The sequence below is a fragment of the Lactuca saligna genome, chromosome 2, assembly GCF_052625555.1.
Source record: "Lactuca saligna cultivar CGN05327 chromosome 2, ASM5262555v1, whole genome shotgun sequence".
Classification (NCBI taxonomy): domain Eukaryota; kingdom Viridiplantae; phylum Streptophyta; class Magnoliopsida; order Asterales; family Asteraceae; genus Lactuca; species Lactuca saligna.
In genome coordinates this window covers 163398293-163418829 of record NC_136418.1, presented here as the reverse complement: position 1 = coordinate 163418829, position 20537 = coordinate 163398293, and the positions used below count along the sequence as shown (strand labels likewise).

At 35.9% G+C, this 20537-nt stretch overlaps 1 protein-coding gene across 2 annotated transcripts; it reads left to right on the top strand.

Annotated features, from left to right (window-relative positions):
• Positions 1–5902: 5902 nt before the first annotated feature.
• LOC145032506 (5-methyltetrahydropteroyltriglutamate--homocysteine methyltransferase) lies at positions 5903–10532 on the top strand. Of its 2 annotated transcripts, none has more exons than XM_078981337.1 (10): positions 5903–6061; positions 7240–7593; positions 7684–7771; positions 7868–7995; positions 8081–8472; positions 8558–8802; positions 8916–9082; positions 9155–9260; positions 9357–9607; positions 9691–10532. In XM_078981337.1, exons 2-10 carry the CDS (start codon positions 7244–7246, stop codon positions 10259–10261), a joined length of 2298 nt encoding a protein of 765 aa, XP_078837463.1. In that variant the 5' UTR covers positions 5903–6061; positions 7240–7243; the 3' UTR covers positions 10262–10532. The 2 variants fall into 2 exon arrangements, with proteins under 2 accessions (XP_078837463.1, XP_078837462.1); XM_078981336.1 differs by lacking the exon at positions 5903–6061 and adding an exon at positions 6565–6708.
• The last annotated feature ends 10005 nt before the right edge of the window (positions 10533–20537 follow it).

The window sequence follows — 20537 nt, the reverse complement described above, 5'->3', positions numbered from 1 at the left end:
CTAGCATCTTCATGTATATAAATTTATATTTATATTTTCATTAGAAAGAAAATCTGTAGTTATTCATTTATATTTTATTACAATCATATATATATATATATATATATATATATATATATATATATATATATATATATATATATATATATATATATATATATCAGGAGCGGACACAGGATTTCATACTAGGGGTTGCACAGGAAGATTAGGGTTGCACGATAGTAGAAAAAATAAAAAATTTTAAAAATTTCGAAAATTTTTCCACTGCGTCCGGAAAATTTAGGGGTTGACGGTGCCACCCCGGAACCCCCCTAAATCCGCCACTGATATATATATATATATATATATATATATATATATATATATATATATATATATATATATATATATATATATATATATATATATATATATATATATATATATATATATATATATATATATATATATATATATATATATATATATATATATATATATATATATATGCCTTAGGTTTGTTTATATTTTATTATTATTATTATTATTATTTTTAACTTTAAACAAATTAACTTATACAAATAAACAATTAACATGAACGAACGATCCAAAGTATATTTTTTTTGGAATAATGTTATCTTAATGTTCTATGTCACGTAATCCATTCAATTACATGAAAAAATGCAAATAAATAATTCAATTACAAGGTTGTTGAGTGTTAAAACCCAAACGCCTTCACAACGTCTCACATACACGTCCTTATATAATTTCTTTTTGTTGACTATATAATCGTGAAATTGCTTTGTATTGTAAAATTGTTTTCTGTACTACACCGTCACCGTTGTTTATATTTTTATGGAAATTGTGATTTTTTTACTAACAAATATTTTTAAAAGTTTTTTTAATGGTAGGTATCTTCAAAATCTTTCATATTATAAAGCAAAATCTTAAGCAGGGAGAGATTTTATAAAATGTTTGGTGTAAAAATATATGAAAAAAAGTTTTAAATAAAAACCGATTTTGAATAGTAAGTATATTTTGCTATATGACTATAAGGAGTGATAGCACTCGTAGCATCATACCTCATCAATTTTTTTTATTGCTATGTGATTCCTTTGTTTATCACCTTGCTAGTATTTCATATGGAGTGGTAGCACCTCTAATACTCCTTGATTTTTTTCCCTTTTTTAAATTTAAATAAATTATATATTTTTAATAGGCAAACATATCATATTACATAAATTATATTTTTTAAAATACAAACACTTAATATTAAATAAAAAATGTTATAATAAATTAAAACATAAAATACGATTAGTAAATAAAAAAATGACTTACTTTCTAAAAACTTGACTTAATACCTAAAAACATGAATTGATATCTAAAACACGGCATAATATTTTGTCTTAAAATGTAAATTAAAACTACATTTAAGACATAAAAATACTACTACTTATCCCACTAATATTGTTTAGCAATATTCGCCATTTGCATTGTTGAAAATCCGACAATCCTCATCGGACAAGTTCTTTTTTTTTTTTTAAGAAAGCCTTTAGCGTACAGTTCTTTCTTTATCCTTTCCCATTTCCAAATTTCAAGTTTAGTGTGCAACCTTTGGATGTCAATCCTTATCTCCTCCACTTCATTCCATGAACTTTGAACTCCTTTCAGCTTTCTTTTGCTTTGTCTCGTCCAATAGGACATCTTGGAGCTTCATATGGATCTTCTTTGTTAAGGTCGATCCCGATTTACGCATCAAAAGATTGACTATGGGTTGACTTAGAAGTTCTGCTTCGTTTGGACATACCCGCAAAATCATCATCACTTTTTAGATTAAGCTATTTTGGTTTGTCCGTCAGAACTCCCAAAAATGCCTCATTTGCAAAAGCTCTACCAACTCTTGCCTTATAAATTTGACAAACTTTTGCTAGGATGTTCACCTAATTTGCACAACTTTGCGGGTTGCGTGTCGTGTTCATGTAGATGTCATTGAATTCCGTTGAATTTATGTTGGCGGTCATCCATTTCGAGTACAGTTGACTAGTAAAGCGGTACTCCTTCTTCATACTGGCACAAAAACTTTTCCAAACTCTAAGTTTAAACGTTGGCCCACTTTGGCCGTCCCCCGTCATTGGATCCCCCGATACATCTATCCATGTTTGCGCCAATGCATTCTCTTCTTTATTTGTCCATCCTTTGCATTTGCATCTCCTTTTCATTTGGTTCAACTTCAGTCTCTTGAACATGTCATTCATCAGAAAAATTGGTAGACTCATCAACTAGACGGCGTGGTTCGGGTTGAAAATTAGTTTGGAGTTGCGGTTGGGAAAAGAATTGAGTTCTTGAACCGACTTAAACAAATCAAGATATAAATTTGGACAGGGTATGGATTGGGATTGGAAATTAGTTTGGGGGTGGTTTTGGTAAAATATCATGGGTTAAGATTGGAATTGAGAAGAGTATAGATTGAGTGGATAGAGTTATGGAGCCATCGTAGGATAATAGTAACTAGCGGGTGAATGCATTATGTATGTGAAATGTTGAGATTGTATTGTTTATTTATAGTGGTTGGATTAAAATTTAAGAATTTGAGTTTTTAGGGTAAAAAGCGACTACTTTTTTTTTATATAAAAGAGAGTTTATTACTATTACTATTATTATTATTATTATTATTATTATTTGAAAAATGGTCAAATGTGGTTTAGCAAGTTTGTTCAAAGTCTAAGATTCCAAGACCCCCACCACCTCTCTCTCTCTCTCTCTCTCTCTCTCTCACATCTTGTTGAAATGATGGCGCATCCTCGATGGCGAGCTCCCTAAATCAAGTAAGGGGCGGTGTGTAGCGCGCCTGACAACTGCTAGCGACCTTCTCCCAACGTTCGACTCTAACGCCCGACTCTTTATATCCCAAGATATTGTTGTTGAACTTGAATATGTCAAGTATTTTGAGGAATTGGATCAAAAAGTGCCTTTTATTAACGATATTAAAGAAAATACAAAATTGCAAAAATGGTCTATGTAGTTGTTAAAATTATACGGTTTTGGTTCAAAAAGGTTTGGTGGTGCACCAGTGCTCCGGTTTTGGACATGTTGTACGGATTTAGTCCTTATATCGTTAAATTTAACAAGTTGACTGTTAACTTTTTTGAAATGATTATTTTACCTTCATGGATCATTTATGTAATTGAGTCTTTTTTACCATAGGGGTCATTTATTGATATCTTCTTTTTAAGTTTATTGAAGTATTTTATATTAGTTTTTTTAATTTAATTTAATTTAATTTATTGGATTAATTTTTATATTGGATTATTATTAATAAATATTATTTTTAATATATAATATTTAATATATTAATAATATTATTTTATTGGAGTATTGATTTCCTTTAATTAATTTTCTTTTATTCGATTAATTATTTTTTGTTGGATTATTATATATTAATAAATATTAATTTTAATATATATATATATATATATATATATATATATATATATATATATATATATATATATATATATATATATATATTACTTTATGAGATTATTAACTTCTTTTAGCTATTTTTTTAATTTCTATTGCATTAATTCTTTTTTACCGGAGTAAGTTTTGAGATATATTTTGGACAAAATTTTAATTTTCGAACTGAGTGATAGTGGTGGTATTGTCGAAAATATGTTATCTCTCATATATTTAAAATAAATTAGAAGAAGTGTTTTTGAGTTTTGTTCTTGAAATTTTGTTGGATTAATTTTTTTTAGTTAATTTCTTTTTTAAAACTTTTTTTATTATATTAATTCTTTTTTTTAATTGCTATATACGAATAAATACTCTTTTAAATATATAATATTAATATATTAATGAATATTATTTTATCAGTGTACTGATATTTATAATTATTTTTTTCTAATATTTATTTGAATTATTGTACATTAATAAACGAGAAATTAAGTAATCTAACAACATTTTAATGTGTATTTGAAGAAAAAACCATTTTTTTAAAGCAAAAATAGACACTTCATCCGGAATGACATTTTGAATGATAAGATATTATCTATTCAAAATATGTCTTAAATTCGGTCCAACAAAAAAGACTTAATATAATAGAAGTTAAAAAAAAAAAACTAAAAAAAATTAATAATCTCATAAAGTAATATTCATTAATATATATATATATATATATATATATATATATATAATATTAAAAATAATATTTTTAAATATATACTAATACAATAAAAAAGAATTAATCCAACAAAAAATTCATTAAAAAAATTAACTAAAGGAACTCAATACTTCAATAAAATAATATTATTAATATATTAAATATTAAAAATAATATTTATTAATATATAATAATCCAAAAAACTAAAAAAATTAATTAAAAAAAAAAACAAATATAGAATACTCAAGTTAAAAAAAGATATGCAAAAATGGTCGTAAAAAGACTCAATATAAAATAGGGAATAGGACTTGTTATGGTAATTAAGTTTTCGGGTTGTTCACATATAGGTAACTATCTTTTTTTTGTACCCATCTAGGTAACAAACTTTTTGGAACTGTTCACATATGACAATTATGACCGGCTGTAGCAGGTTACATCCAGCTACAGCAGGTCATAGTGGTTATATGTGAACGGTTTTCATCAAGTTCATTACCTAGATGTGTACAAAAAAAATAGTTACCTAAATATGAACAAAACCAAAAGTAAGAGTAAATTACATGAATGGTCCCTATGGTTTGGGGAAATTTGTGCATTTTGTCCCTAACTTATTTTTTTTAACTCGGATGGTCCCAACTGTTTATTTTTGTTGCGCTTGATCCCTATCTTACCTAAAAAGACTATTATGCCCTTATTAATTTATTTTTTGAATTAATTTTCTTATTTATGTTTTTTTAATATGTTTAAAAAAATTAATAGACCCCACATATATGTATCTCCTTACCGTAAACCTGAAACCACATTTGAAAAATTTAATTTGGGTCCCACCGGTCACCATCTCATCTCGCATCCTCTTCAACCTCCATTTTTTTTCAATCTTTAGTGATATGGAAGTCTTCACCATTCTTTTTTTTGGTCCTTCAACTCTGGCGAACAAACACCATAACCCACTGTCTCTACACTTTGTTGGGTTGTGGTGTTGGTTCGCTGGAGTTGAAGGACCGAAAAAGAATAGATGGTGACGACTTCATTATATTAAAGATGGAAAATAAATAAAAGTTGAAGATGATGAAAGATGGAATGGTGAGGAGATACAAATATATAAGATCTATTAGTTTTTTTTAAACATATAAAAAAATACATAAATAAAAAAATAATTAAAAAAATTAAATTAATAAGGAGACACTAGTCTTTTTAGGTACCATCCGAATTAAAAAAATAAGTTAGGGACCAAACGCGTAAATTCACCAAACCACAGGGACCATTCGTGTAATTTACTCTTACTTTTGGTTTTGTACATATTTGTACATATTTGGGTAACTATTTTTCTTTTGTACACATCTAGGTAACGAACTTGTTGAAAGTGTTCACATGTAACCATTATGACCTACTGTAGCCGGATGTAACCTGCTACAACTGGTCATATGTGAACAGTTTCAAAAAATTTGTTACCTATATGTGTACAAAAAAAAGATAGTTACTTACATATAAACAAACCGAAAAATTTATTACCTTAATTAGTCCTATTCCCTATAAAATAATCATTCAACAGTAAGAATGTTAAAAACTTAAAATCATATAATTTTGCCAAGTACAGACAGTTTTGAAATTTTGTCCGAAGAAAAAAAAACTATATTGTTTTTTCATCCTAAAATTTACGCAATCACTGGCGCGTGAGCGGGCAATTTTTTTTTTTTCTTTCAGATCTACCCAGCTCAACCACCCACTCACCCACCCCCATCGCCTATCGCCTGCCTACCCCGCCTCACGCTTCTATAAATAACCCCATTCCCCATACTCTCCGATTCGTGTCAACCATTCTTCTCTCCTTTATCACTCGAAGAACGAAACAAACTAGTAACAACTATAGTCTCTTCGAGACTAATTTTGATTCGTATCTTCCTCTTCTACCGCCGTTTACAGGTACGCCCCTGTCTCTCGGTCATTCGTTCCTTGAATTGGTGGTATTAAGTTCGATTGGGACTCTATAGACTTGTGTCGGCTACTGTCCCTTCTGCTTTTTGCTAAAACATACGCGATTTGCACTAATTAGTGTGTTTATGTAAATTAAACTGAAATTTGAAAATTCTAAGTAAATAATTAGATCTGCATGTAAGCATCCGTGATTTATCCCAACTCTCATTATTTATGTAGATTTGTGGTTCTGAATGTGTGAAGACGAGGACATATAGTAATTTATCTACGATATTTTATGCAATGTAGGTCCAGATAGATATGTTTATGATAATTGTGAAGTTTTTGGTTAAGTAAATGTGCATTAAGCGATAGGATTATCGAGATAACGGGATCTGGCATTTTTTTTTTGTTTTTTTGTTTGTATATGGACTTTTACTTGATATTTGTACTCACATGGGTATGATAATTGGATAACATCTGGTGTTCTATGGTCTTTAGAGCTATCGATCTACTATTGGATCTTGGTTTTCCATACCTAATCAAAATCAATTTACTTACAAAATGATTTTGGTTCGATCGCTGAGATTTTGTCTTGCAATAAATAGAACAACTTTCCATCCTCTTCAGTTTTCTAAAATGGATCTGTGTTTTAGGTGTGACGTGTTAACTATAAGCTTTATATACATGGGCCGGATAGGGGATTTGAGATGGCTCCTTTACATTTCTTACAAGAATAGAATAAAATTTATAGAAGTAGGTTTAAGTGAAAACTCTTCCTTCATGATAAAACGTATCCCTGCTATGTTTTTCCTTTTTTATTTTATTTTTTTATAATTAATTCTAGTCAATATCAGATATAGTAAAAAAGTAGTATCTGGGGTTGGTGGGTAGGCAGATGGTTTTGACTATGGTCATAATTAGAGCGACATAAGTAAGTTTTAATTCTTTCATTTGATTAACTCTATATTGTTGCGAAACGTGCTTTTTTAGTGGTAGAATAACCTAATCTGGAGTATACACTTTGTCGGACATCATGCATGATTGCTTCTGTACCTGGCTATCTTAGGATTAATTTGTTGAGAAGAAGTCTTTTCTTTTCAAGAATGATGCTTATGGCATGCCTTTAAAAGTTAAAAATATGATTGGCTGTTTTTGTTAAATTTTTTGATTTGTGGTTGAAACAGGACAATGGCATCCCACATTGTTGGTTATCCTCGTATGGGCCCCAAGAGAGAGCTGAAATTTGCTCTTGAATCTTTCTGGGATGGCAAGAGCAGTGCTGAGGATTTGCAGAAGGTGGCTGCTGATCTCCGATCATCCATCTGGAAACAGATGTCTGGTGTTGGCATCAAGTACATCCCCAGCAACACCTTCTCTTACTATGATCAGGTCCTTGACACCACTGCCATGCTTGGTGCTGTCCCCTCAAGATACAACTGGAATGGTGGTGAGATTGGTTTCGACACTTACTTCTCCATGGCCAGAGGAAACGCCTCTGTCCCAGCTATGGAAATGACCAAGTGGTTTGACACCAACTAGTAAGTTTCATATTGCCCCCCTTAGGTTTTTGGATCTTGTCGGTTTGAACCGTAACCAGATTCTAATAATACCGATGTCTTGATGAACAGCCACTTCATTGTCCCAGAGTTGGGCCCCGACGTGCAATTCTCTTATGCTTCTCACAAGGCTGTGACCGAATACAAGGAGGCTAAGGCTGTACGTGCTCTTGATATGCTCTTTCCGGATTCTTTTAAACAGGATGTAGTAATCTTTTTTGATTAATATGTTGGTTGGTTGTTTGTAATGCAACAGCTTGGAGTTGATACCGTACCAGTCTTTGTTGGCCCAGTCAGCTACTTATTGCTGTCAAAACCTGCAAAGGGTGTCGAGAAAACCTTTGATCTTCTGTCCCTTCTTGATAAAATCCTTCCAATCTACAAGTATGCTTCTTTTCCCTGATCATTTTCATGCTGTTTACAATAAAGTAGAATCCCAGTTTCATTACAACGAGAACTACCCCTGCAGGGAAGTGATTGCCGAGTTGAAGGAAGCAGGTGCTACATGGATCCAGTTTGATGAGGCTACCCTTGTGAAGGATCTTGAGGGGTACCAATTGGAAGCTTTCACCAAGGCCTACTCTGAGCTAGAATCGGCCTGCTCTGGTCTTAATGTTATTGTTGCCACCTACTTTGCTGATGTTCCCGCTGAAGCATTCAAAACCCTAACTTCATTGCCTGGAGTTGCTGGTTTCACTTTTGATTTGATCCGTGGTGAAAAGACTCTTGAATTGATCAAGAGCAGCTTCCCATCAGGGAAATACCTTTTTGCTGGAGTTGTTGATGGAAGGAACATCTGGGCTAATGATCTTGCTGGTTCTCTCACTGTCCTTGAGTCTCTTGAGGGCATTGTGGGGAAAGGTGCTTTTCTTTCGTTTTAACCATATTAATCTTTTCCTTTCATATACCCAAATGAATCCCCTAACATAAAATGTGAAATATGTAGATAAGCTTGTGGTTTCGACCTCTTGCTCACTCCTTCACACTGCTGTCGATCTTATTAACGAGACCAAATTGGATGATGAAATCAAATCATGGCTCGCATTTGCTGCTCAAAAGGTTGTTGAAGTCAATGCATTGGCCAAGGCTCTAGCTGGTCACAAAGACGAGGCCTACTTCTCAGCCAACGCTGCTGCTCAGGCTTCAAGGAAGTCCTCCCCAAGAGTCACAAACGAATCCGTGCAGAAGGCTGTAAGTGATTAAAACCGCCTTCCCTTTATATATATATATATATATATATATATATATATATATATATATATATACTGTTAAAAAAGAGTTGATACTGACACCTGCATTCTCAGGCCGCTGCTTTGAGAGGCTCAGACCACCGTCGTGCCACCAATGTCAGTGCCAGGCTGGACGCCCAACAGAAGAAGCTAAACCTTCCAATCCTCCCAACCACCACCATTGGCTCTTTCCCACAAACCATCGAGCTCAGGAGAGTTCGTCGTGAGTACAAGGCTAAAAAGTGAGTGGTTTGTATACTTTTTATATATTAAAAGAAAAAAAATCTCATAAAACCATATGTTTATATTTAAAGGATCTCTGAGGAAGAATACGTTAAGGCCATCAAGGAGGAGATCTTCAAAGTTGTCCAGCTCCAGGAAGAACTTGACATCGATGTCCTTGTCCATGGAGAGCCAGAGGTATATTTGATAAACACAATCTAAATTAATTCATTTTCTTCGGTTTCATAAAAAAGGGGGTTGGCTAAAAAACTGCATTTAATGTTTTTGTTTCAGAGAAACGACATGGTTGAGTATTTTGGTGAGCAGCTGTCCGGTTTTGCCTTCACCGCAAACGGATGGGTGCAATCCTACGGATCTCGGTGCGTGAAGCCCCCAATCATCTACGGTGATGTCAGCCGACCCAAGGCCATGACCGTCTTCTGGTCATCCATGGCCCAGGAAATGACCAAACGCCCCATGAAGGGTATGCTCACCGGCCCCGTCACCATTCTTAACTGGTCCTTTGTCCGCAACGACCAACCCAGGTATAAATCACAAATTTAATCATTTTTTTTTTTAAAAAAAAAAGTAGGTTTCTAAAACTGACATATTTTCTCTGTGTCTCCAGATTTGAAACTTGCTACCAGATTGCTCTTGCTATCAAGGATGAGGTTGAGGATCTTGAGAAGGCCGGAATCACGGTTATCCAAATCGACGAGGCGGCACTGAGAGAAGGATTGCCGCTAAGGAAAGCGGAGCACGCCTTCTACTTGGATTGGGCTGTTCACTCTTTCAGAATCACAAATGTAGGCGTTGCTGACACCACACAGATCCACACCCACATGTGCTACTCAAACTTCAACGACATCATCCACTCCATCATCAACATGGATGCTGATGTCATCACCATTGAGAACTCAAGATCCGATGAGAAGCTTCTGTCTGTGTTCCGTGAGGGAGTGAAATATGGTGCTGGAATTGGGCCCGGTGTGTATGACATTCATTCTCCAAGAATCCCATCCATGGAGGAGATTGCTGACCGGGTCAACAAGATGCTTGCCGTTTTGGAGACCAACATCTTGTGGGTCAACCCGGATTGTGGCCTCAAGACAAGGAAGTACGGCGAGGTCAAACCCGCTCTTTTGAATATGGTCACCGCTGCCAAGAAGCTCCGCGCCGAGCTCGCCAGCGCCAAGTGAGCAACCCTGATTGATGATTTTCAAGAAGAAGAAAAGTCAGAAGTGTAAAGTATACTTGAAAGTTGTACACCATATGGGTATATGTGGGAAATGGGTTGCATGTATCATATCATGAATTGTAAGTGTCGTTTAGTGATTGATGTTTTCTATGTGTTATCGTTGAGTAATAAGTGTAGAATTTTTTAAACGGTTTACGTCTTGAAAGTGTAAGCATAATGGAATATGGAAGGTCAGCTTGCATGTATAAGACCGTTCATTGATGATTTTCGTATATGATATTTCTTATGCTTGTTTGGGATTTAACCAACGATAAATTGCAAAAATTATGGAAGTGAGTTCACATTGCAAAACTTAGGTACATACTCTTTTTCAATAATTATGACCGGTTTATGGTTTAGACACGTACTCTTCTTCATTTACTATGATCGGTGAGAGATCATTTTTCTCATGACAAATGTGAAATTGCATGTCATCTAAGAAAAACGATTTCTCGTAGGAACGAAATTGCAGGTTTTCTGGTATAATCTTATATTTCTCAATTTTTTGTACCGACGACTCACATTAATATTGCACATTTAAGAAAAAAAAAAGTTTTTCTTAAACATTAAACCTTTTTAATAAACAATTGTTCGATATCATTTACATGGCAAAACACTATGAATTCAAAGTTTACCAAGTATTTTGTTGTTAATTGTATAGGTGGTTTATGACGGTGAGTAAATGGTCAAATTCAAGACGTTAGATTTTTTGTTAAGATCTATGGTGTAAAATTTTGGTCAAATATAAACTTTCCTGAAATATTAAATTTGGTCAAAAAGATAGGTGTGGAAGACATACCTAATGTAAATTTTATTTCTAACATCTTAATTGCAATGTTATAGGGGTAGTCAATTAGAATACGTGAACCACTTTGAGAAACATTATTCGAAAAGTTTCAAGTGCTGGTAGATAGTGGTGGCTCTCCTTTGGAAGAGGCTTTAATGTAATGCACCAAATCAATTAGTTGTTGGTCGGAATTGGGAACCAATCTAACAGAAAACGTTTCGATGAAAAATGATCTAGTGGAAAAAGAAAAGGCAACGAAAGAGGAAACAACAATTAAGCATATATTTTCATCTCTCAAAGTGTTCCTTGATATCATAGCTTTCATGAACATAATGTATATGGAATACTACTATAATCAAATCACAAATTCATTATGTTAGTCTAATGAAAAGTCAACAAAAGAGAAAACTCCGTTAAATCCAACTCCTGACTCCAATGAACAAAAGAGTCAAGTCGTCCCTCCTACCCACACACCCCTCTAGAAAATCTTACACATATCGGACAAAACTCCGCTAAATCCAACTCCCGACTCCAATGAAGAAAAATGCGATTCAAGTGGTGACATTGACAACGATACGAGAAATATGATCGGCAATGAATACTAAGCTATTCCATCTTAATAACTTTAAGGTAAAAAAAGCTATTCGAAAATGTTGTTTTATATTCTTTTAATTGGGTTGTCTCTATGAATAACAAAAGTATCACTCGTTTGGCTATCTTTGGTTACAAAACTCAACTTTTGAATATTTTGATGTAATTGTTTGTTTAGCTCTTTGCGAGTTTATTTAGCATGAATGTCTTTAATTTATTTTATATATTTATTTATTTTCCTTTATTTTTTTAATTGAGAACGGCTTTTGCCGCTTATTAACATGAATTTCTAGCACGAATTGATAAACTGAATTTATATGTACATGACCTTCTCTTCAATTGATATAATTTATTTGTGTTAAATAGGTCATGATTATTTGCTGGTCTTGACAACCTTCAAGAATTTTAAAACATATATTTATTTTAGATTCAATTTACTTTTATGGCATAATTAAAATCATATTGAAAGAGGTTCCATCATGCAAACAAGTGAGGTTGTCATGGAATCTCACTACTAACATCCTCGTCAACCACTTCCCACCACCAACCTCTACCCTCATATAATATAAAAAAAGTAGAAGGTAGAATGTATATCATATTTATATGGCGATTAAACAAAAGCCATCAGTTAGACATTTATAATTTTATATCATAACTTTTTTGCTATTTTTGTCGAACTTTTTAAAAATTTACATATACACATTATCAATTGCGAGGAGAGAAGTCGAGAAAGCCCCTTCCAATAATTTGGTGGAATAACGTTATTCACGTTAATGTTTTATCACATTTTATTAAATTGAATTATAAGAAAACAATGCAAATTATATAATTATGACATATTTACAAACATATATATTCAAATAAACAAAACCAACTTAAATGCGCAGACCAAATTTCATATACAAACCACAAAACGTTGTAAGATAGTAGATAGTTTGATATTGTGTGATTATAATGATGATTTAACCTCATATAAATAGAAATACAAAATAGAATTTTGACTTAACATAAACCCTAATGGATAGTAGGCTAACCCTAATGGGTATTAGCATAATCCTAGTCACTAACATCCTTCCTTGGATTGATAAGGAAGAGTCAATTTAAACTGAAAACATAAAACAACAGAACATAAAAATATAGATGAAGACAACAACATCGACGGTGGCATAACTCTGTCGATGGCGACTAACAACGATTGTTCGTCGGAGAAGAAGAGAGAAGAAGCAACAATTAGAGGCGATTCCATTGTAAAATAAGAGAGGAACAACGACGACGATGATCATGTTGCTAACAATAGAGGATGCTGGAGAAAGACAACGAGAAAGAAAGACGGCTTGAGATGCGTCGGACGAAGCCAATTCCAACGAGATCGACGACTGCAATGTTGAGAGAGAGAGAGAGACGGTTGCAGATAAGAGGTTGTCTGACGAAGAAGATGTCATCAGAGAGAGGCAACAACACAAGAAGATTCTGATCCAGAAAAAGGATTTCAGAGAAGAGTAGGTCATCCGAGAAGGAGACAGAAGGCTCGGAGGCAGGGGTCATACGAGGAGGTGGCAAAAGTAGTAAGGCATTAGAAGAAGACGATAATGGAGCTCTGATTTGGTGTTGGTGACTGTAATATTATTTAGGAGGAAAAAGAAGAAAAGAGAACAATATTGAGCATAATGAAGGCACCTCAAACAACCATTAAAGAAGGTCGTTGGAGGTATAGGATGGCAGTTGCGGGTTGTGGTCAACAATAAGGTTTTAACCTAGAATTATGATACCGTATAAGATAATAGATAGCTTGATATTGCTTGTTAGCCTTATATAATTATATAAGTAGGAATACAAAATGGGTTCTTGGCCTAACCTAAACCCTAATGAGTATTAGCCTAATCCTAATGTTGTAATATCCGGTTTCAAGAAGCTTCTTATTTCGGGAATTATTGTGACATCCCCAATTTCACGGCCAGAAAAGACCGATTTGTTTATGATTTGTTTTATAAATCAGAGTAATCGTTTAAAGAAAACGGTTGCGAAATTTGTTCCCAAAACAAGATATGATAATAACTTATCAAAACATTTCTCAAAGAGAATGTATTTTTTATATAATAATAAAACCTCGGGATGTCATGTTCCGATACAGAACAAAAACATAAACAATATAAAATAGACCTTACAACAATTATTTATAACTAGTGATCTATAATCCAAAATCTCTCGTCAAGTCCACCAACTTATACCCTTGTGCCATTACCTGTAATGCAAAGAAAACTGAGTGGGTCATGCTTGAGAGCCTGGTGAGCATATAGGGTTTTCAACCCACAATAATACATTTATTATATTCAATTATCAAACAATCAACCCAAATACCCATCCCCATATCTACTTTATTTTATCAAGGGTTTACCCTAAGAATCTGTGACATCCCCAAAATCTCGGCCCGAAAAGGCCGATTTCATTTATGCTTTTTAAAATAATTTTCAGAGTAAATCCTTTTAATTTTAAAAGAGATGCGGAATTTGTTCCCAAAAACAAAACATGATAAAATAGATATTTATCAAAACATTTCATAAAGAAATAAGATTTCATTTCATAATCAAAAGTTGGGATGTCATGTTCCGATACAGATCATAAAGCATAAACGATAGCATTACAAGTCTTTCAACAAATATATGCATATACAGACTTGTAAACAAAACAACTTGATGTTCGCCCATCTTAAGCTCTTGCGCCACTTCCTGTAAAATAAATCAACTGAGTGGGTCAGGCTTGGGAGCCTGGTGAGCATATAGGGTTTTCAACCCACAATAAATAATTAAATTAATTATTATCAACCAACAATAACCCAGTTACCCATTCCCGTTATTCTCACTTTATGTCCCTAAAATAACTATCACAAGGGACCTAGTCTAAGAATATTTCATCGGGGCGACTACACATGCTTCGGGGGTTCCTCAGCAATATAAGTCAAATAAGGCAACCATGGGGGGGATGGAATACAGCGAATGAACACCCAAGTTCATTAACACCTACAGGTTATGAGCCTGCTAGCGTTCCACTGGACTATTTAGAAAAGTCCGTGGTCGTCATCTAAATTCCGCTAGATGACTGGATCGAAACAACATCGAGGCCTCTCATCTGTTTATTACACACCAACTATCTACCCATATTCTACCCAACATATTAGTAGATAAAATATACATTTTTATACGTAGTTTCAAAACCTGTATAGCATGCTCAATCAAAACATTTTTCACATAACAGATGAGGCACACACACATAACACGTATTTCATAGAGAAATAATCAGATCTATAAGATAGAAGAGAGTGAATATACACTCACACGTATAACAACCAAATATATACACATAACACGTATTTTATAGGAAATACTTCATAATATTGTGTTGGAATGAAAGTAACTACACACTCACATGATCAGAAGATGATCGGGCAGCACTACGGCTTGCAGAAGAGGTGTTTCTCCGTAGATCTGGAAGATCTTCACGAAACCGGGCTCCTCGCGGGCAGCGTTTCGGCTCGGGAATAACGCTCTTCGGGATTCTCGGGGCTTCGGATCTTGCTTCGGGGCTCGAGAATATTACCGGGGCTTCGGGGTATAAACGGCACGCAAAACAAGGCAAAACTTAGAGAGAAAGAAGAGTTTGAACAAGAGAAAATGGCTGAATTCGAGTTCTATTTATAGGCTGCTGGGTCTGGGATTACGCGGGGCGTACTCAAATTACGCGGGGCGTACTCGGGTTACGCGGGGCGTACTTTGATGTCACTGCGTGCGTCGACTGGTGGCACTCGAGTATTGGTCAGACAAGTTGCAACCGACTGAGTACGCGGGGCGTACTCAAATTACGCGGGGCGTAATTGACTTGTCAAACTTCTAAATTGCGTAACTTTCGCATACGAGCTCCGTTTTCGACGTTCTTTATATCCACGCGAAGGTCAGACCATACTCTACAACTTTCATTTAGAGTCCATTGGCTAATTTTGACTTTTATTTTTATTATTTATTTTTAGAAGGCCGGGACAGAAAAACTTCGTTATAAATTCATAACTTCTTCGTCTGACGCCCGTTCTCGCCTAACTTTTCATTGCTTTGCTACTAACAACAAGATCTTCGATTCTCATTTAGATTGTTTCAGCTAAAAACCGCTCGATCTCAAATCGAGTATTCGGGCTGCATACTGTCACGTCGAAACTTCAGAAAATCATAACTTCCTCATACGAAGTCAGATTTGGGCGTTCCTTTTATGCACGCTCTCGGTTTAACGAAATCTACGACTTTCGTTTAGATCGCTAAGGCTAAATATCGTTCTATCTTAAATTCATATTTTACGTCACTCGGCGTCGTGCCGGTTCTGTCTCGAAACTTCGACAGGTCATAAGTTCTTTGTTATAACTCGGATTTTGGCATTCCTTATATCTCCGAAATCCTTGTTTCGACCACTACAACTTTATGCAAAGATATCGGGCGTATCTCACACTTTAATTTTGATGCTTATTTCATTCTTAATTCATTAAATTATAAAAATCAAGAAAATAAACACATAAATCACATAATTCACATAATTCACAAATAATACATTCTTATTATTTCAAGTTGAGTTACAAAGGTTAACCTAGACTATTACATTGCTAAAAATGGCAAGCCTAGAAACACAGGCGTTACAATTCTCTCCACCTTAGAATGATTCCGTCCCCGGAATCACACATCAACAAACAAATGCAGATAGCGACTCCTCATGTCACTCTCCGTCTCCCAGGTGAGATTTGGCCCATTCGTGTGTTTCCATCGGACAAGCACTAACTCCACCATCTTACGTCGCAATTTCTTAGTCTTTCGGTCAACAATTGCCTCTGGTTCTTCAATCAACCTTTTGTTCTCATCGATTCTCAACTCCGAAATTGGAATTATATCGGGAACTTCTCCCGTGAACTTTCTCAAATAACACACATGAAATGTGTTGTGAATTCCATTCAGTTCTTCGGGTAATTCGAGCTTGTAAGCTTGGTTCCCAATCCTCTGAAGAACTTTAAACGGTCCAATAAACCTTGGACTTAACTTTCCCCTTTTTCCAAATCTTATAAGTCCCTTCCACGGCGAGACTTTAAGCAAAACCGAATCTCCAACTTCAAAAGTCATCGGTCTTCGCTTTTTGTCAGCATAACTCTTTTGACGATCCTGAGCTGCTAACATTCTCTCCCTAATTATTTTCAACTTTTCAGCAGTCTGATGAACCATCTCCGGTCCCATAAACTGCTTTTCCCCAGCCTCAAGCCAACAAGACGGCGTACGACACTTCTGTCCATACAAGGCTTGATAAGGTGCCATCTTTATGCTCGAGTGAAAACTATTATTATAGGAAAATTCTACCAAAGGTAAATGTTCATCCCAATTACCTAGGAATTCCAAGGTACATGCTCTTAACATATCTTCAAGTGTTTGTATCGTCCGTTCGCTCTGACCATCAGTCTGCGGATGGTAAGCTGTACTTAAACACAACTTGGTACCCAATTCCTCTTGTAGACTTTTCCAAAATCGTGAGGTGAAACGGCTATCACGATCCGACACAATTGTTAATGGAACACCGTGAAGCCTCACAATTTCCTTTACGTAAGAATTCGCAAGCTTTTCCATAGACCATTTCTCCTTGGCTGCTATGAAATGCGCACTCTTAGTGAATCGATCAACGACCACCCAAATCATGTCGTGACCATTCTTTGTTCTGGGCAGTTTAGTGACAAAATCCATGGCAATGTCTTCCCACTTACCCATAGGCACAGGTAAAGGTTCTAAACTCCCGTACGGTTTCTGATGTTGTGTCTTGACTCTCGCACAAGTCACACACTCGGCCACATACTTTGCAACATCAAGCTTCATCGTCGGCCACCAGTAGTAGGGTTTCAGGTCCCTATACATTTTAGTGCTACCGGGATGAATCGAATACATGGTCTTGTGAGCTTCTTCCATCAGAAGATCTCTAATTCCTCCTGACTTAGGTACCCAAATACGATCTTGGAATACCTTCAGTCCATGACCGTTTGTACCAAACACCAACGTTTTACCCAAACGTTCCTCCTTTCGGTCATTTTTCTCAGAAGCTTCCTCTTGAGCTTTCTTTATACTTTCCACAATGGTCGAGACAACTTCAATTCTCAACGCTCTTGGCCTTTTCCTTTCAAGATTGACTTTCCGACTGAGAGCATCAGCAACAATATTAGCCTTACCGGGGTGGTAAAGTATCTCGCAGTCGTAGTCCTTGAGTAATTCCAGCCAGCGTCGTTGCCTCATATTCAATTCCTTCTGATTAAAGAGATATTGGAGACTCTTATGATTAGTGAAAAGTTTGCACTTAGTGCCATAGAGGTAATGCCTCCATATCTTCAGAGCGAAAACTACTGCTGCCAACTCCAAATCATGAGTCGGGTAGTTCTTTTCATGCTCTTTTAGTTGTCGAGACGCATATGCTATCACCCTTTCTCTTTGGGTTAAAACACAACCCAATCCAACCCCAGACGCATCGCTATAAACAGCGAAGTCTTCAACTCCTTCGGGTAGAGAAAGTATCGGTGCCTCGCATAGTTTCTTCTTTAGCTTCTCGAATGCTTCTTTATGCTTCTCACTCCAAGCATAAGCAGCTCCTTTGTGGGTCAAAGCTGTTAATGGACTAGCAATCGAAGAAAAGCCTTGGATAAACCTTCGGTAATATCCGACTAATCCTAAAAAGCTTCGAATCTCCGTGGGACTTTTCGGTTGTTCCCACTTCATTACAGCTTCAATCTTTGCTGGATCAACCATTATCCCTTCCTGGTTGACCACGTGACCCAAGAATTGGACTTCACGAATCCAAAAATCACATTTGGAGAACTTAGCATATAGCTTCTCCTTCTTCAAAACTTCTAACACTTCTCGCAAGTGTCTGCCATGCTCCTCCTGGCTTTTTGAGTAAATCAGAATGTCGTCGATGAACACTATCACAGATTTATCAAGGAACGGATTACAAACCCTATTCATTAAATCCATGAATGCTGCCGGAGCATTGGTTAGTCCAAACGACATAACCCAGAACTCGTAGTGTCCATATCTAGTTCTGAACGCAGTCTTCTCTATATCCTGCTCTCTTACTTTCAGCTGATGATATCCTGACCTAAGATCGATCTTCGAGAAATAGCTCGAACCTTGCAATTGATCAAATAGGTCATCAATCCTTGGCAACGGATATCTATTCTTTATTGTTGCCTTGTTCAGCTTTCTGTAATCAATGCACATTCTCATACTTCCATCTTTCTTCTTCACGAATAACACCGGAGCTCCCCAGGGCGATGAACTAGGTCTAATGAAACCTTTGTCCAACAACTCTTGAAGTTGTATCATCAGCTCCTTCATCTCCGTTGGTGCTAATCGATAAGGTGCTTTTGCTATTGGCGTAGTTCCTGGTAGCAAGTCTATTCTGAACTCTACTTGTCTATCAGGTGGTAATCCAGGAAGATCTTCGGGAAATACTTCCGGATAATCACACACCACAGGAATACTCTGCATCACCTTCTTTTCCTTCTTAGCATCAATCACGAATGCTAAATATGATGTACATCCCTTGGTCAAACACTTTCTGGCTTTCATTAGGGAAATGATTCCAGAATTCACTCGGCGTTTGTCCCCATACACCATAAACGATTTATTTCCAGGCGGGTTTACTTTAACTATCTTCTTTTTGCATAAAATTTCGGCATCATTGGCGCTGAGCCAATCCATTCCCAACACGATGTCGAAACCATTAAGTTCGATAGGCAATAATTCCTCGTGGAACTTATTCCCATTCAAGTCGATTAAGATGTTTTTCATACGATGGCTAACAGGTACAAACTTGCCACTAGCAACTTCGACTAATAAAGCATTATCTAGTCTATCAACAGGCAAAGCTAGTTTTCTACCAAATTCATGCGATATAAAGGAGTAGTTGGCTCCAGAATCAAATAAAATTTGGGCAGGCAAATTGTTAACGAGAAAGGTACCTGAAGCGACATCAGCTTCATCCTTAGCAGCTTCCAGTGTCATCTGGAATGCTCTCGCCTTCGGCTTTGGTGGAATGTTGGGCTTAGCTGCCTCCTTCTTCTTCGGATAATCTTTCAAAATATGCCCCTCTTCATTACAACCAAAACACATCCTTTTGTTGTTCGGACATTCATTGGCAAAATGTCCAACCTTTCCACACTTGTAGCAAGTTACATCCTCGCTACATTTCCCAAAATGCTTTTTCTTACACTTTTCACACCACTTCGCTTCCCCTCCTTTACCCCCACCAAACCTTTTCGAATCAGATTTCGAAAATTTGCTTTTCTTACCGGAACCAGATGTTCCCTCAAACTTCCTCTTCTCACCAACCTCAACCTTGTTGGTGGTTCTCCCCTTTATCATGTTCTCAACAGACTTGGCAGCCCAGATAGCTGCCTCTAAAGTATGTGCCTGACGTACTGGCACCTCATACTCCCATGGGAGTCCCTTCGCATACCGGTCTACCTTCGTCAGCTCGTCTGGAACGATACGCAAGGCAAACTCCATCTTATCGGTGAAGTTATTGGTGTATTCATCAACTGACATACTGCCCTTAGTCAATGTCAGGAACTTGTTCTCCAACTCCAACAGATTTTGAGCCGAGCAGAACTTGCGCTTAAACTGCACCAAGAACTCTGCCCATGACAATTGCAGTGGCTCATTAGGGCTCAAAGTCTTCCCTAGAGTGTTCCACCAACGAACGGCTCCACCTCGGAATTGACGCACGGCATAGATAGTTTGCAACTTACCTCTGCAGCCACACGTCATGAAGGCCAATTCCATTTCTGAGATCCAATCCATAA

Bases quoted from the DNA above. Each gene is read 5' to 3' on its own strand.
- LOC145032506 (XM_078981336.1), top strand. From the start codon at position 6,617: ATGATTTTGGTTCGATCGCTGAGATTTTGTCTTGCAATAAATAGAACA. The intron at 8,803-8,915 runs GTAAGTGATTAA...CTGCATTCTCAG, and splicing joins ACGAATCCGTGCAGAAGGCT to GCCGCTGCTTTGAGAGGCTC. The intron at 9,261-9,356 runs GTATATTTGATA...TTTTTGTTTCAG, and splicing joins TTGTCCATGGAGAGCCAGAG to AGAAACGACATGGTTGAGTA.